At 44.7% G+C, this 15,859-nt stretch overlaps 1 protein-coding gene across 2 annotated transcripts; it reads left to right on the forward strand.

Annotated features, from left to right (window-relative positions):
* Nucleotides 1–5,766: 5,766 nt before the first annotated feature.
* INSIG1 (insulin induced gene 1) lies at nucleotides 5,767–15,426 on the forward strand. 2 transcript variants are annotated; one of them, XM_015620043.3, is made up of 6 exons: nucleotides 5,767–5,785; nucleotides 6,207–6,619; nucleotides 8,927–9,051; nucleotides 9,727–9,893; nucleotides 10,386–10,485; nucleotides 13,155–15,426. In XM_015620043.3, exons 2-6 carry the CDS (start codon nucleotides 6,223–6,225, stop codon nucleotides 13,182–13,184), a joined length of 819 nt encoding a protein of 272 aa, XP_015475529.1. In that variant the 5' UTR covers nucleotides 5,767–5,785; nucleotides 6,207–6,222; the 3' UTR covers nucleotides 13,185–15,426. The 2 variants fall into 2 exon arrangements, with proteins under 2 accessions (XP_015475529.1, XP_015475528.1); XM_015620042.2 differs by having other exon boundaries at nucleotides 5,779–5,908.
* Nucleotides 15,427–15,859: the final 433 nt, after the last annotated feature.

Raw genomic sequence — 15,859 nt, forward strand, 5'->3', positions numbered from 1 at the left:
CTTTTTATCCTATGTGGGAATGACCGAATCTAACATCACCAAACAAGTGAAAATCATTTAATCTTAAATCAACCATGGACATGCTTGCCTGAACACACACCTTGGAGGTGCCTTTTTGCAAAGGACTGATGTTATGTAAGGATTTGTGATAGAAATGTACCTAGTTTTCTTTTTTATGCAAGCAATATATCCATCAAGACATAAATGCATTTAAAAGACAATGTTCCTCTTGTTTGGTGGTTTATCATGATATTTCATGTTTATTTCACCCATTTAGTCTTTAGTCTTAAGTTTATCCTGATTTGAACTACTATTATAAGGCAGAGGCCACCCCCTCAGATGACACTCCTTTAAAAAGGCATTATCAATAATTTTACCCTCAAGGAAACCTGGTCCATAGTGCCTACTTTTTATGTCACAGCTAATGTTAAAAAAAATAATAAAAATGGAAGCAGAGCTTCTAATCAGTATCTTTAAAGGTCTGAACATAGTATAAATAAATGTAAAAATGCAAATATAGAAAGATTAGAATATCAACAATTTTAACCACACCTGGATAGAAGAGCTTGCCTCAGTAATGATGCTCATGCCAACCTCACAAACCTACTGTCATCACCAAAGAAGTGACTTTTTCAGCAGTCTAACCAACAAACAGTATTTTTTCATAATGAAGTTTAGATTAAATCACCCTTTTGAATACCAAGTATGAACTCACTGAACTCTCTGCTACATAAATATGCAAAACTGTGGTGATGAATGAAGTCAAAAGCGAGGCAAAGGCACTGCCTTTGTGTCAGGACAGAGGTTCATTGACAGGGAGTCAGTGCCCACAGCTGCATGTGGGATGTTGGTTGGCTAATTATATGATAGTTGTTACATGGATTTAGACATTTGAAGACTACAGCCTGCACAGAATTGTTCTTTCTGTTTTGTTCTGGTAAAAGAAAAAACAGCTAGAGAAACATCATCAACTAAACAAAAAACCTTCAATTAACATTCATCATATGCCCACTACAATATTATTAACTACACAAAGACAGGGCTTTGTTCGGATATCTTAGGTTTTAATTTCCATGTTCAGACTCCAACTATCGTTCCTCACCCTCAGATTATGTAAAAGCAGCCAAGTTTTTAAGCTCTGCTCCCTGTGGATGACTCAGGTTATTATACACTAACCACCAACACACTTTGTTTTTCCCCTTTGTCTTACACGCCTGAAGTGTTCTGGCTGGAGTTTGCCTTGTTCAGAGCTTGTACGTTCTGCATCCTGCCTACTGTACCCTGTAATCACTCCCTGTCCTTCTCCTTTCAGCTTTTAATGAGCTCCTGCACTGGGGCTTGGGCAATCTCACAGAGCTACCCTTCAGAACTCAGCGTACAGCATTTACCTCTCAGGTGTTCTGACCTCTGAGAAGGAACCAGGACATCAGCCACAAGTGGTGTCCTCCAGGGTCCTCACTGGGACCAGTGTTATTTCATGTCTTCATTAATGACACAGACAAAGGGATTGGGGGCAGCCTCAGCAAGTTTACCGATGACACCAAGCTGAGTGGTGCAGTGGCCACACCTGAAGGACCTGGAAGAACTTGAGAAGTGGCCCACAGGAATCTCCTGTGGCTTAACAAAGCCAAGGTGCTGCATCTGGGTTGGGGCCACACCGTCAACAACCCAGGCTGGAGGATGAACAGATCAAGAGGAATTTGGGGTTGCAGGTGGGTGAGAAGCTGGACATGACCTGGCCATGTGCACACACAGCCATGTCCTGGGCTGCATCCACAGCACCGAGGGCAGCAGGGAGAGGGAGAGGGTTCTGTCCCTGTGTTCTGGTGAGACCCCACCTGGAGTGCTGCATCCAGCTCTGGGGGTCCCAACACAGGAAGGACATGGCCCTGTTGGAGAGACTCTGGAGGAAGCCTCCAAGATGATCAGAGGGATGGAGCACCTCTCTTACAAGGGAAGGCTGAGAGAATTGGGATTGTTCCACCTGCAAAAGAGAAGTCTTCAAGGTGACCTAATTGTGACCTTCCAGTACTTGAAGGGATCCCACAAGATCCCACAAGAAAAATGGAAAGGGGCTTCTTGCAAGAGCCTGGAGTGACAGGACAAGGGGGAATGGCTTCACCTTGAGAGTAGGTTTAGATTAGGTATCAGGAAGAAATTCTTTATTGTGAGTGTGGTAAGACACTGGCACAAGTTGTCAAGTGAATTTGTGGATGTCCCACACCTGGAAGTGTTCAAGGACAGGTTGGATGGAGCTCTGAGCAAGCTGGTGTAGTGGAAGATGCCCATGGCAGGGGGCTTGGAATAAGATTATCTTTAAGGTCCTTTCCAACCCGTGCCATTCTATGATTCTATGATCTGCAGGCTCTGCTGCAGGTTCCTGAGAATTCACACAACTACACTGGAGACCTCTGATAAAGGAAAGAACTCAGGATGACAGACTGCTGCTAATGCTGAAAGATTTTTTGAATTCTTGTACGTAGGGTTGGCATGGGGAATCAAACAATGAATGTCACTAAATCCTTTTATGGAGACACAGGAGACTAAGGTTGATCATATGACTGGGAAGGTTTCTGTTCTCTGTATCAACAGGAGAGAGTCTTGAAGGTGAATAAAGTAAAAAAAATCTCCAGTGAAGCAGAGGGAGAACACTTTTATGCATAAAACAGGCCTTGCACTGTGAATCTCCACCACTGTCTTTTGAGCTTTTATCAGCAGACAGCTCATGTTTTGATCTGATTTGAGTAAGGAGAAATTAAATTATCCAAGTATCCTAAGCTTCCCACATAAGAGACCCATGAGACAGCCTTCGTGAGGCAAGCACATTGTCAGATTCCAGAACATCACAGAGTTTAATACAGAAAGTGTGAAAGAACAGGTGAAATTATTTATTTATGTAATGAGTAGCAATGCTGAGTACTTAGAGATTCTGCTGCCTTTGCTAAGGGATGAGATAAAAATAACGATGTCATTAATCTTACAAAGACATGTGAGCGCTTCTTTCCAGAAATAACTGTTAAGCATAAAATTTCAGGCATTAATCAAAGCTTGCTGAGGCCTAACCTTCTTTAAGATTCCAAGAAGAAATGTAAAGCAACAGGACTGTAAAACAATACGAACAAAAGGGGCATTTAACCTTTATTCTAAGTGGGTAACTTTGGGGAAAATATGCACAGGGACAGGTTATTGACTAGTGTAGATTTGCACTGATTCAGCTGGTTTTAGCAAAGCTGCAGCAAGTTTTACCCTCTCAGAAGTTGGTCTTTGCTGTCGGAAAGAAACCAGGAAGAGAGAATGGCAACACCACATGGTATCATGAATATGAAAAAAGAAAAAAGAAAATAGTCAAATAAAATATTCTGCAAGCAGTAGCAAAAGAGACATACCCATGAGGAAAGGGAAAACAGGATGAAAAAAAAATGCTTAAGAGGTTCTTTCAGGAAGGAAAACTAGCAGATGCAGCACAAGGGAATGTAAACTCTGCCCAAACACTGAGAATATAGGCAAGATTCAGGGGGAGAAATTAAATACAGAAAGATTTTTTTTTCAAATGAAGTAAAGATGCAGCACAAGCAAGTATGAATTATATTTGTTTCCCATAGGCCAAGTCCAGGAAGAGATTTCCTACAAAGATGAATCATTTTATCTCAGATCCACAGTCCTGTTGATAAATCTCAAAGTGATTCACCAAGAAAGAATATTTCCCAGGGAAAGAGTTCTAGCCCTTATTTAGAGCTGCCGAAGGTGTTGCTTAGTGGTCTGGGGATGCAGATAAATTGTCTGTGTCAATTCAAAGCTCGTACACAGTTGCCATGAGGGGAAGTATTATGTCAGCATGTGATTTCCTGAAACAAATCAGACCTTTCTGCAGAGGAGCCCATAAAAAGCAGACAATATATTAAGGCTGTTTTCTCTCAAAATAGTTGACTCAAGCTTTTTGTGCAGATCCGACTGGGTCAGAAAAAAACCAAAAGCAAATGAAAAAAGAGAAATATATTTTGTTTTAAAAAATCTGACAGAAGAATCCAAACAATTTTAGCGTATGAAACCAAAACCAAAAGCTGTTTCACTACAATAAATAGCAATGGAAACTGAGCATTTACAGTTCCACATACAGAGGACACATATAGCTTGCTTCAGCAGTAAAGTCTGCAAGACATTACTGGGGTGATCCCAGTTGGCATTAAGGGAAAAATACTAGACTCATCTGTCACTTCCAACAGTGGCACTAACAACCTGCCCAGTACATCTTCCAAAGGCACTTTGCCCAGGATCACTTTGCCTAGGCTAACTCTTTTGATCCCAGCCAGAAATGAGCAGAGATCAGAAGGGATAGCCATATCCCAGGTTAATTTTACTCTTCATTATATGCAGAGAGACCTGCCTCTTTCCGTATCTTTAACTGATTTCATGCATTTTATTTTCTATGTTTAACATATCCATGAAAGACAGCTGGAACCATCACTGAACCACCACTGAACACTGATCCCAGACCATGGTTCTGCCCATCACAGGCATGGCTAAGAGCTACTCTTAAATCCTCAGTGCCATCACTCGGGAAGCCTATGAGTCCTATATTCCTTTCAAGTGTAATGGTGGCACACCTCACATGAAACAAAGATCTGCTGGCTCTATTGCTCATAGACAAGAAGCCCAGCTATTGCTAGTGCATACACCAGCTCCCCATGTGTCCTGGAGAACCAGCATCTTAAAAAGGAAGCCTGGGAGCTGAGTCCTGCTCCGTGTACTCACTTTTGGTGCTGAACTCTACCATAATGTACAGCTCACAAGAGCCCTGACAGGCCTCTTCCCAAACCCTTGCAGAATCCAGAGGGTGAACCTGTATGTTACTGGTTTTTTGTTATTTTAGTCTGGGAGGATTGTGACCCGAGCTTTGCCAGTGCTGGCAGAGCAGCTGCTCAGGCTATCAGGGAACAGTCAGGAGCCTGGGATCCTCCAGTCACCCCATGGCTGGTTGCTGACGCAGTGTCTGGCTTTGGCACCATCGTCTTACAGAGTCATGGGCTTGGCAGGATCCCCTTACACCATTTCAGGATGATGACAGAGATGACCGACCCCTTTGTCTTCAGGAGACGCCACAGCAGACGCCTTCAACCTTCCCCATTACTGCCAGCTCCCAAAGGGACACGCAGCAGGCTGGGCAAGCACACAGGGGTGGGATGCAAAGGCCACCGACACGTGGCCTTAAAATGAGACTGGGGAGATTCAGATTTGATAGTCGAAAGTCACTTTTGGGGTGGTCCGGCATTGGGATAGGTTGCCCAGAGAGGCGGTGGAGTCACCCTGGAGGTGTTCAAGAGGCGTCGGGACCTGGCGCTGGGTGATGTGGCTCAGTGGTTTAAGAGCTGCAGTGGTGGTGGCACTGTGTTGGACCCGGTGATCACCAAGGTCTCTTCCAACCTCGACCACTCTACGATTCTGTGACAGCGTCACCGCCGCCGGCATCTCCATCCCTCCACCGCCCTGCCCTTCCCGCCCGGGGGCGCCGCGCATCCCCGGCCGCGTCCCGACGGCCCCGCACGGTCCGTTCCGCCGCCGCGGTGCGGGCGGAGCGGCGGGCCCGGGAAGCGGGTGGTGTGTCCCGCACGTCATATCAGCCGCCCGCCCGCCATTGGCTGCGCCGCCTCACCCGAGCGGGGCCGCGGCCGCCCGGGGCTGGCGCGGCGGCTCCCGCGCCCGGCGCTCGCCCCGCCCGGCGGGGAGGGGACGGGCGGGGCGGCGGCGCGGAGCGGAGCGGCGGGCCCGGCGCTGCCTGCGGCCGCGGGTAGGTCGGCGGCGGGTAACGTGACATCCGCGGCTCGGGGTTTATAAACCTTACCCGGGGCGCGGGCCGGCGGCGCTCAGCCGGCAGGGAGGCGGCGGAGCGGCGGAGCCCCCACACGCCGAGGTGAGCGGGCGGCGGGACCCGCGCCCCGGATGCCCAGGGGCAGACGGACGGGCCCGGGTAGGGCAGCGAGCCCCGTCCCCGCGGGAGAGGGGAATGCGGGGAATGCGGGGATCGCGGGCCGGGCTCCGCGTCCTCCCGTGGGGACGAGGCGGAGCAGCTCGGCTGGCTCGGGTCACCGCGCATCCCCCGGCGCCTCCGGAGCTCGGTCGGTGCTGGAGGAGGCGGCCGTGTCAGCGCAGAGGGAGGCGCCGGCCTGACCTGGGGGCTTTACTAGCGTGTGCCCGTGTGTGTGTTTCAGGACTCCGGAGAGGCCAATGCCCAGGTTGGAGAGCTGCACCTGGAGCTGTTCCTGCGCTGCCAGAGGAAGGCACAGGAGCCAGCTGGGGGACACGGCGGCGGGGCTGGCCGCCAAGGTGGGCGAGATGCTGAGCTCCTCCGTGTCGAGCCCCTCGCTGGCGCTGGTGGGTCGCGGAGCTCGCAGCCCCAGCACCTCCAGCGCCAGCAGCACCAGCAGCAGCACCTGCAGCACCTTGAACTGGAGTCAGCACCTGGTGCAGAGGAGCGTGGTGCTCTTCGTCGTGGGTGCTTTCATGGCCCTGGTGCTGAACTTGCTGCAGATCCAGCGGAATGTGACTTTGTTCCCCGACGAAGTGATTTCTACTCTCTTCTCCTCCGCCTGGTGGGTGCCCCCGTGCTGCGGCACAGCAGCAGGTGAGTTCGCTGACCTCCACGAGCGAATTTCGGTTTTCCCTCGTTCCCTCATGGAGGAGAAGAGGCGGTAGGGCTGAATATGAGAGCCCCGTACTTCCATCACACAGCGAGTGATGCGAACTCGGGTTTTGGGAGGACGCGCTCCCAGCTTTATCCCCGCGTGTTCCAGGGCTGTTTCTGAGCCGGTGCGCTCTGACCGGGGGTAAAGCGGAGCTTTTCCTCGGCTGGAAGCGGGGACGCGGGGCCCGGGGCGCGGCGGTGACCGCGGCGTTCCCGCGTGTCCCCGGTGCCCGCGCGCGGCCGGGGGGAGGCGTGTCGGACCCGCCCCCCGCCGCCCATTGGCTGCCGCAGAACTGGTGAGTGGCGGGCGGCGCTCGCCATTGGCTGCGGCCGCGACTGGCCACGGGCTGGGCCACAACAAGGAAGTCACGTGCGGCGGCGCGCGCGGCCCTGTCACCGGCCCCGGGCCCTCAGCCCGGGCCCCCGCCCCTGTCACCGGCTCCTGTCACCGGCCCAGGGCCCCCGCCCCTGTCACCGGCCCAGGGCCCTCAGCCCAGGCCCCCGCCCCTGTCACCGGCTCCTGTCACCGGCCCCCCACCCCTGTCACAGGCCCCGGGCCCTCAGCCCGGGCCCCCGCCCCTGTCACCGGCTCCTGTCACCGGCCCCCCACCCCTGTCACAGGCCCCGGGCCCTCAGCCCGGCCCCCCGCTCCTGTCACCGGCCCGGCCCCTGCCCGGTGCCCTTTGCCCACGACCCCTATCAGCTGCCTTCTTGCTGCCCCTTACACCTGTCCCTTGTCTGTCACCTGCCTGCTCCTTGCCCGCTGCCCCCATCACCTGCTTGCTCTCAGCGTCTTGCCTGCTGCTCCTGTCACCTCACTGTCCCCATCTCCTGCCCCTGTCACCTGCCTGGCCCTTGGCCCCTGCCCACCTGTACCCGCTGCTGGACAAATACCACAGCAGGCTCAGGCCACGGTGTGGTTCTTACAGCAGCTGACACATGCCTTGTGCTTTATCATTCATAATTCCCCCAGTCCGTGTCTAGACAAAACTGTAAAGGTGAAAAGTTAGAGGATTAAAAAGGAGTCAAATTTTAGGAAATAAACCCACCATAATAGTTTTTAATTTTCGTTGAAGGTACTTTAAACAACTCCTGCATATTTTTGTTTAATGTAGTTATGTGATGTCTGTTTGTATCACACAGTGAAGGGGGTAGGAATGATAAACCATGAACTTGAATTAATAATGAACTGTGTAGTAAAATGATGGCCTGGGATATTCTCCAAAGAGAGTTCTCATAGTCCTGTCGGAGTTGGATTAAACTTTGAAATTTAGTTGTTATCATAAGGCAAAAGTCCTGGTAGCTGGCATCAGAGTAATGAAGCTGTTTCAGAACACGTCTGTCTTTGACTAGTATGTTCTATAGCCTTCTTAGCATAGAATTTATTACTCTTAGGAGTTTAAGAGACTCAAAAAGAGCAGGAAATGAAATTAATAAACAATAAAGAAGTTGCACTCAGTAAAAGCAACATGTCTAACCCTGGAGTTGGTGACAACACTGGGAGTTTCAGTCCTTAGAAGAATAAAACTGGTGTTTGTGCTAGCAACTGAGCTGACACTAGCCTAAGCTTTTCTTCTGCAACCAACTTTCAGATTGATAAGGCTGAAAAATGCTTTATGGAGATAAAAATTTGGTTTGGTTAATCATATGAGTAGTTATTTTTCTCTGATATAAATAGACTGATGGCAGCTGCTTGTTTAACTTCAGCTCTGCTTCTGTTTGGTATCAAAATTCATCTGACATGGACAGGAACACTGGGCTGACTTACAGCCCAGCAGAAGGAGAGAAAGCAGCTCTGCTAATAAACTTTTAAGTCCAGGCAAACATTTAATTCAGGGCCTGATTCACAGCTGATGAATCATGTTCATAAAGCTGTCAGCCCTGCACGTGAGTAATGAACACAGATTCCACTCCTCACAAAGCTTTTATTATGCTTTACTTTTATTGGTACAAGCATTTGCTCAGGATGTCAAATGACAAATCTCTTTAAACAAAAGGAGCTTCAAGTCAGATACCTTAACAATGCAGTGTATATTTAAATGTTCAAAGAGAATGCTGCTAGTTAGACAGGGGTTTTTACTTCTCTAGAGTAGAAAAGGTTGGTAATAATTGCCGTCATCAGGCTTAGAGTGGTGTGATGAGCACCTTGCTGCTTTCTCAAGCACTTTAGTGGCCAAGCTAATATTTAGTGATACAGGAGTAGTCATTGCCTAGCAGCTGATACAAGTGGTGTTCCTTCTCTTGCAGCTGTGGTTGGCCTGCTGTACCCCTGCATCGACAGCCACCTCGGGGAGCCCCACAAGTTCAAGCGGGAGTGGGCCAGCGTCATGCGCTGCATCGCGGTGTTCGTGGGCATCAACCACGCCAGTGCTGTATCCTTCAGCTAGTGTTTGCTCCATGTGCTTACTCTGTGCTCAGCAAACTGTCTCTGCCACTCAGGTCTGGGGGAGAAATGTGAAGGTAAGGGTGGTGCTCCTGGCAGAGAAGTTCTGTGAGAGGTACTGCTATACACTGCAGTTGCTACTGTCACACGTTTAACACAGCTCACTTAAAGTGCTATGGGAGGGGAGAGGGATTGACATCATGTATGTCTTGTATAACAGCAAGCATGACAGTGTAAATTGTCTTATTTTAATATATATCTTGTCTATGTCTAAAAGTTAACACAACTAACTAGTGATGTGCTAGTGAGAAGTACAAAATAAGAGTGTTCTTTATGTTAAAATGTGGTGGCTTGGGCAGAAAACCTAAATCAGCTGGATTACCCAGGTTACTTGAGACAATAATCCATCAAAGTTAAATGTTTTGAAATGTAGCTTATTCTCTAGAGGCTCATTGTGAAAAAAATTGATGTTGACTTTGCAGTCATGCTCCAGTCAGAGTTAACGAGCTATGATTGCTTGGCAGGTCTGAAAACCAAATCCTAATTGTGTTTTATTTAAAGACAGAGAATTGTGCTCACTTTCAGTTTAAGTTCTCCCTTGTTCAGTTTAAGCAACAGGATGTCTGCAGACTTAAAAAGGACTGTCCTTAACATCTTTTTCCAGAAACTAGACTTTGCAAACAACGTCCAGCTGTCCCTGACTCTGGCAGCCTTATCACTGGGGCTTTGGTGGACATTTGATCGTTCAAGAAGTGGTCTCGGACTTGGAATAACAATAGCCTTTGTAGCAACACTGATAACCCAGTTTCTTGTATATAATGGTGTTTATCAGTAAGTTATGCTTCTAAAATACTATTTCAATTCTCTTGTCTTAACTAAAAGCATGGGTGCACATGAACTGGAATTTAGTTGTTAACATATTTGGCACATTCTTAGAAGAAGATGTTTTGTTTGTGTATGGTAGTGATCCAGTTGTTCCAAATGCCCAGACTGAGAACTGTGGGTGGAAGGTGGGGAGCAGATGAATTGGGATGTGTGTTGAAATGGTAACAACCTCAGAAAACTGAACTTTTACTGGCTCTCAGCAGAGTGAACTTCTAAACTTTACTGGCTAGAGCATGGGGGTTTAGAAGCTTATGAAATTTATAGACCTAATTTGGACTCCCAATTTCCATCTCTTCTGTTGCTGCTTTTTTTTTTTTTTTTTTTTTTTTTTTTTTTTTTTTTTTTTTTTTGTTTCAGCTCAGGGAGAGAATTCTGTAGCATCTGACTAACAGTATGTAAGATGATGAAAGTCTCTAACTTCTTTCTTTTCTTTACTAGGTATACATCCCCAGATTTCCTTTACATCCGTTCTTGGCTTCCATGTATATTTTTCTCAGGAGGTGTGACTGTAGGAAACATAGGACGCCAGCTGGCTATGGTAATTACTGCATAATTAGTAGTTTCCTTAACAATCCAAATGCCTTCCATTGTTATTAGTCCAAGAACAAACTATGCCTTGAAGGGTATGACTCACAAACTGGCAGAGTTAAATAGACGTATTCCTAAGAGCTGAACTTCGAGCAGACAACCTGTGTTGCCAGTAGAGTGGGTATTGTCTTAATAAGTGTTTGAATATCTTTTGTATTTAACTTTTTCCAGCAGCAGCCTAAATAAGACTGGAATCACTACATTGCTCCTGCTCCATCAGTATTTATAATTAACATCTAGGGTAGCTGGAGAGCTGAGACACTGCTGGGCTTTCTCTAATTATTCATGCACAAAAGTATATATAGGGAAATGTCCCTATATAGCATCAAATTCCACTGCTCCAAAATCAAATAATCTCTTGCTGGTTGCTTAAGACATGATTCAAGTATGACTCCATATATGGGATAATATGAATTGCTGTCTTGTTTGCCAGGTGCATAAGGAATTATTTCCTTGTGGCACACTGAAGAGTAAACCTGGCTGTGTGTTTGCACATCAGCCTAAGGCTTGGTTGTGAAAAGTGTTCTGACACTGATGGATAATAATTATTAATATTGTGTTAATTTAACTTCTGCCATCTTTGCTGTGTAAGTCCTGTATCCTGGAAAACATCATTCAAGTGTTTAACTTTCCTAAGGCTACTGTGGTTTAGGTGTCTTCAGTTTTTACTGGAGGAAGGGCATTTGAGGTTCTTTAAAACACAAATTCACTACTCCCCCTTCAAATCCCACTGGTGTATACAATCTGCATTTGGGTTTATTTAGGACTACATGTATGGGGGGGAAGAGGAAGCATAATTTCTCTTTCTAAATTTGCCACTCACATCAAGTGAAAACCATACATTAACTAAATTCTCTTGAAGCTTTGGTATTGCAGCAATCCCAAAATAAAATTATAGTTGGTTTTATACTACAGTTCTGTATTTCATATAGTGCTTCCACTTGCTCTGCTTCTCCTGTTAGAAAGCAAAGGAAGGGAGCCTTAAACTAGGAGCTAAAATGAATTTGGACAAACAGAACTTTTTTCCTTTGATATGATTTCACTTGGCATCTCACCTGAATGTAGTTAACATCAGCCTGTATCCTGATTGCAGCTTTCCTCTCAATCTTGTCATCTTCCTTGTAAAGAAAGGGGAAAGTTGGCAATGCAGAGCTTTTTGTTCTGGTTATTTAGAGGTATCTTCTCATGTGTTTTACATTGCCATTACTTAATCTGGAAAAACTTGGAGAAGTGCAACATTTTCATAGAACACTTCTGCAAGTCTTTGTGAAGCATTCCATGGTTTAAATCCAAAGAAGTAGTAATTCTGTCAACCACATCCTTTGTCTATGGAGATAGTTCAGAAATACCAGTCTGTTTTGTGAGCCATTGTGGATGTGGCAGGAAATGGAATGTAGCATTTTTTTAACCCATACTTGAATAAAACAGTTATTTCTCTAGCTATATTGTGCTGCAGCCCCTGAGCTATTTGCTGCATGTGACAGATATTTTCTGGGTTTGTCCAGAGTAGAAGGTGGCACCTGTGGAAATTAGTGCAGTAAAGTTGCTTTGCTTCTCCCTCAGCCCCTGTCTAGCTTTTCCAGTTAGAAATGAAATGTAAAATGAAAAATGTTCCTGGGACATCTCCTGCCATGCTGATAAATGTTAGCTGGGAGATGCTTGCTGCTTTGTAATTCCTGGATGTCAAGGGACCTCCGATGTATTAACAAAGTGCAGTGTGACTTTTCAGCAAGCCTGCTGTTAGCAGAGACTTTGGGGTTCTGTTTGGATTCTTGGGGCTTTTTTGCTACCAGCTTGAGGATGAATTCCAATGTTGTCTTTTAGTAGGCTTTATAGCAAAAAAAGAGGTGAAGGTGCTGCTGCTGCTGCCATCAGTTCTTTCTGCTCATTATGACACCCTAGATTTGCTCAGTGCTCATCAGCTGGGTTAAGTGGGTGGCAACACTTCATTTTGAGTTACAACCATCGTTCCCAGCATCTGACAAATTAGGGTGGTATTCAGAACTTGGGCTTCACAAATATCTATTGTGTACTAGTGCTAGAGAACTGAGAATGCATTCACTACTTGAAACTGTATTTGTGTTTTGACCTTAGAAAGAGAGCATGTTACAAGCTTTGTTTTAAAAAAAAAAAAAAGCTGAAATATCTTATAGTGACATACTACAGGGTTCCATACTAGAAAAGGGACTTAGGAAGAAATGAGTAAGATTCTGATACCAGGCTTTGACTGGAAAATAAAGTAACTTGTGGTTAAAGGCAGTTTGATAAAGGGCTGTTAAAACTGAATTAATGTCCATTAAGTGAAGCATTGCCTACCTTCTAAGAAATAAACTGAGGTAGAAAGATAACAAAGTCTTACAAAAAGCAGTGCAATTGGCAGATGGACTTTTCAGATGCACTGATTGAGTCAACAAACACCCATAGTGTTTTGTTGTTTTTTTTTTGTCCACAGTAAGGGAGCACGTCCTCATTAAGCTTTTATAAGAAGCCATGCTCACTAGGTCATTGTCAGCCTAACTGGAGTTACTTGACTATTTAATAATTGAAAATACTGCATAATGTAGTCACTTATCAGATGGCATTAAAACCTAACATGTATTTGATGTTTTTTCTCCATAGGGTATTCCAGAGAAACCACACAATGACTAAGCCTTTGAAGAAGAACACCCGGTGCCAGTGTGAAAGCAACATTATGAAGATGTGTTCCTTTTTAAAACTGAAGATTATTTAGAAGAAATAATCTCTTTATGGGCTCACTGCACAAATGACTTGTGGGAAAAAAATATTAATCCACTCTTAGAATAGCCAAGTGAAATTAACTGCTTATCTTGAAATCTTACCCTGATTTACCGCATAAGCATTTGCGTATGGCTGTTCTCTGGAAGAGTTTAACACCAAGTGCACACAACTGTTCAGGCTAAGTGGCAGTTTTCCAAGTATTAGATTCCACTGTAAGTTATTGAATCAGCTGCCGTGTTTTAAAGCCTTGAAACTGAAATTTAATTACAAGCTCTTGTATCAGTGCCCAAAGGAAGTAGATCGATGGTGCTTAACAATGATGAAGTATGGTTTAATAGGAATAGTATTTATCCAAATCTTTAAAAAATAGGGTTATTTAAAAATAAGAGTGATCAAAACAGATTAAAGGCATTGCACTAATGCTTTTAGGAGTCTTATGAAGGAATCATGCCCTTACTTGTAATGCTGCATTAAGTTTCTGTCTTTGACGGTGGAGAGGCTTTGAGGGATGAGAGGTTGGAAGCCTTACTTTGGAATTTCTAAATTGCTTCAGTACGAGAAGTGAACAGTGGAGACAATCTTGTTCAAACGTGAACCTTTATCAAGAGATTCCAACTGGAAATTTCATTACTCCTGAGGCTTGCAGTTAGATTTGCAAGAATCAAGTTCTGGCCACAATTCAGTAAGAAATCTAAGTGTGTGTGTGACTACCCCTGCTTCACACCTTAGACACCTGCTTCAGTGTCTCACTAAAGGACATCTTAAGTATCTCAAATATCTGGTGTCAGTGAGAAAACATGCATTGCATGTCATTGCTTGGCCATCAAGCACGTGCCCCCAACTTCCTCTATTTGTCATTTCCTCCTAGAGCTATCATTTGAATCCAGGTTTGGACTGAAATGATTAGAAACAGAATTTGGCCTCAAATGTGATTTAAACTGTATGTGAAGAATAGCAAACAGCTTGTTTTCTCAGTTCAGTTTCTGAAAGAGATCACCTCTTGTTTTTACACAACCCTATAGAACTTGCAATCTGTGATTGCCTTCTTAAAAACAAAAAGTGCTTATGTCACTACATTAAGCATTTGGTGTTTCTTAATACATAGTTTTGGTGAGCACAACGTATTCATTTGATAGCTTAGACCACAGGAGACCTAAATAGCAAGTATTAGGTCTTAAAAGTTGAAGTGCAATGTACAGTAAGTCTGAGCCTCAAGTTCTCTTCAATATCGATCATTTCTTATGAGAGATTAAAGAGAAAAGGGTTCTGAGTTCATTTCAATGCTGCATGGAGTCAAATGGAGCAATAATTTATTTAACTAGTAAAGCTAGTTTTGTTGTATCTTACATTGAACCCAAATTTTTAGAAATACTCCAATTTTGTGGTTATGGTGTACTTGTAAACTTTTATGGATTTGCCTTTTTGTATTATGCATTTTTTTGTTGTTGTTGTGTTTTTTTTCCAATCTTACATGGCTTCAGTTATAGTTAGAGGCATCAGTTAAAGGTTCAACCATCAAAACAGAGGTTCAGGCCAGGTCTCTGTTCTGGCTCTTTTCACCCTTCTAAGGGAATGCTAGCAACAAAACTTTAGCACAAAGTTTGTAGTATACTGCAGAGCAGACCCCAATTCTAACCTTGCTTTGGTGTAAATCAAGTGTAATTTGATTGGTATAAGATCCTTCCTCATATGTTCAAAACAGAAATAATCAAATTTTATAGAACTACTTGAAGAGGTGGGGATGGGTTCAGCTCAGCTGTTTAAGAAGCTGCTGCCTTGCTGGAGATACAGCTTTGTAACCATCTTGAAACCCATTTTGAAATGTTATGAAACCAGATATAAGTAAAGCTGGCAGTGATCTCTATGGATATTTGATAGTAAAATATTTAAGATTTATTTGTGAAGACTGAAACTAAATCTGTATCTGTTAGAAATAATGCAGCCAAAAATGTAAGTCAAAAGTTCATTTTTTGCCAATACTTCTGAGTATCTTAACCAAAGTGATTTAAGTTTGGAAGAGGTGGGGAGGGGAGTGAAGAAAATTTGCACTATTCTGAATTTGAACACTTAAATTCTCATTCTTACTGATAAGTTTTCAGCGGTGTGTTTGGTTTTACACTTTTTTTACTATTAAAGTTTTAAGATCAAACCATGTTTGCCTTGGATTCTCTGTGGTCACATTATGCAGGAATCTTTCTTGAAAAGGACAGTTGTTATGGTTGCATAACAAATATTCAGTCATGCATATGGAGTGGTCAAAAAAAAAAAAAAGAAATTCCTAAACTAAACTTGGCAAGATCAGCTTGGGCATGGGTTGTACAATTGAAGAAAAACAGCCTTGCTATTGTAGCAGGAAAGCAGAGTAAGTGTGTTGTGGTTTTGTGGCTTAAAGTACAGAATCTTTCTGCCATTGTCTTCCAAAATGCTGAAATTCATAATCTGAAACAAAATACAAGGGGACAGGGTAAGCAAGCAAATTCCTGTTGTGGTTTGGTTGTCTGCAGCAGTGATTACTAAAGTGTGAGGCATCTTCAAAGTGCAAGCTAAGAATGAGCTGCTAAGGCTAAGCAAGTCTAATGGCAGCT

This window comes from Parus major, chromosome 2 (assembly GCF_001522545.3).
Source record: "Parus major isolate Abel chromosome 2, Parus_major1.1, whole genome shotgun sequence".
NCBI lineage: Eukaryota > Metazoa > Chordata > Aves > Passeriformes > Paridae > Parus > Parus major.

Excerpts from the sequence above, each read along its gene's own strand:
- INSIG1 (XM_015620043.3), top strand. The coding sequence starts at position 6,223 with ATGCCCAGGTTGGAGAGCTGCACCTGGAGCTGTTCCTGCGCTGCCAGA. Across the intron at positions 9,052-9,726 it reads GCATCAACCACGCCAGTGCT|AAACTAGACTTTGCAAACAA; the intron begins GTATCCTTCAGC and ends ATCTTTTTCCAG. Across the intron at positions 10,486-13,154 it reads TAGGACGCCAGCTGGCTATG|GGTATTCCAGAGAAACCACA; the intron begins GTAATTACTGCA and ends TTTTCTCCATAG.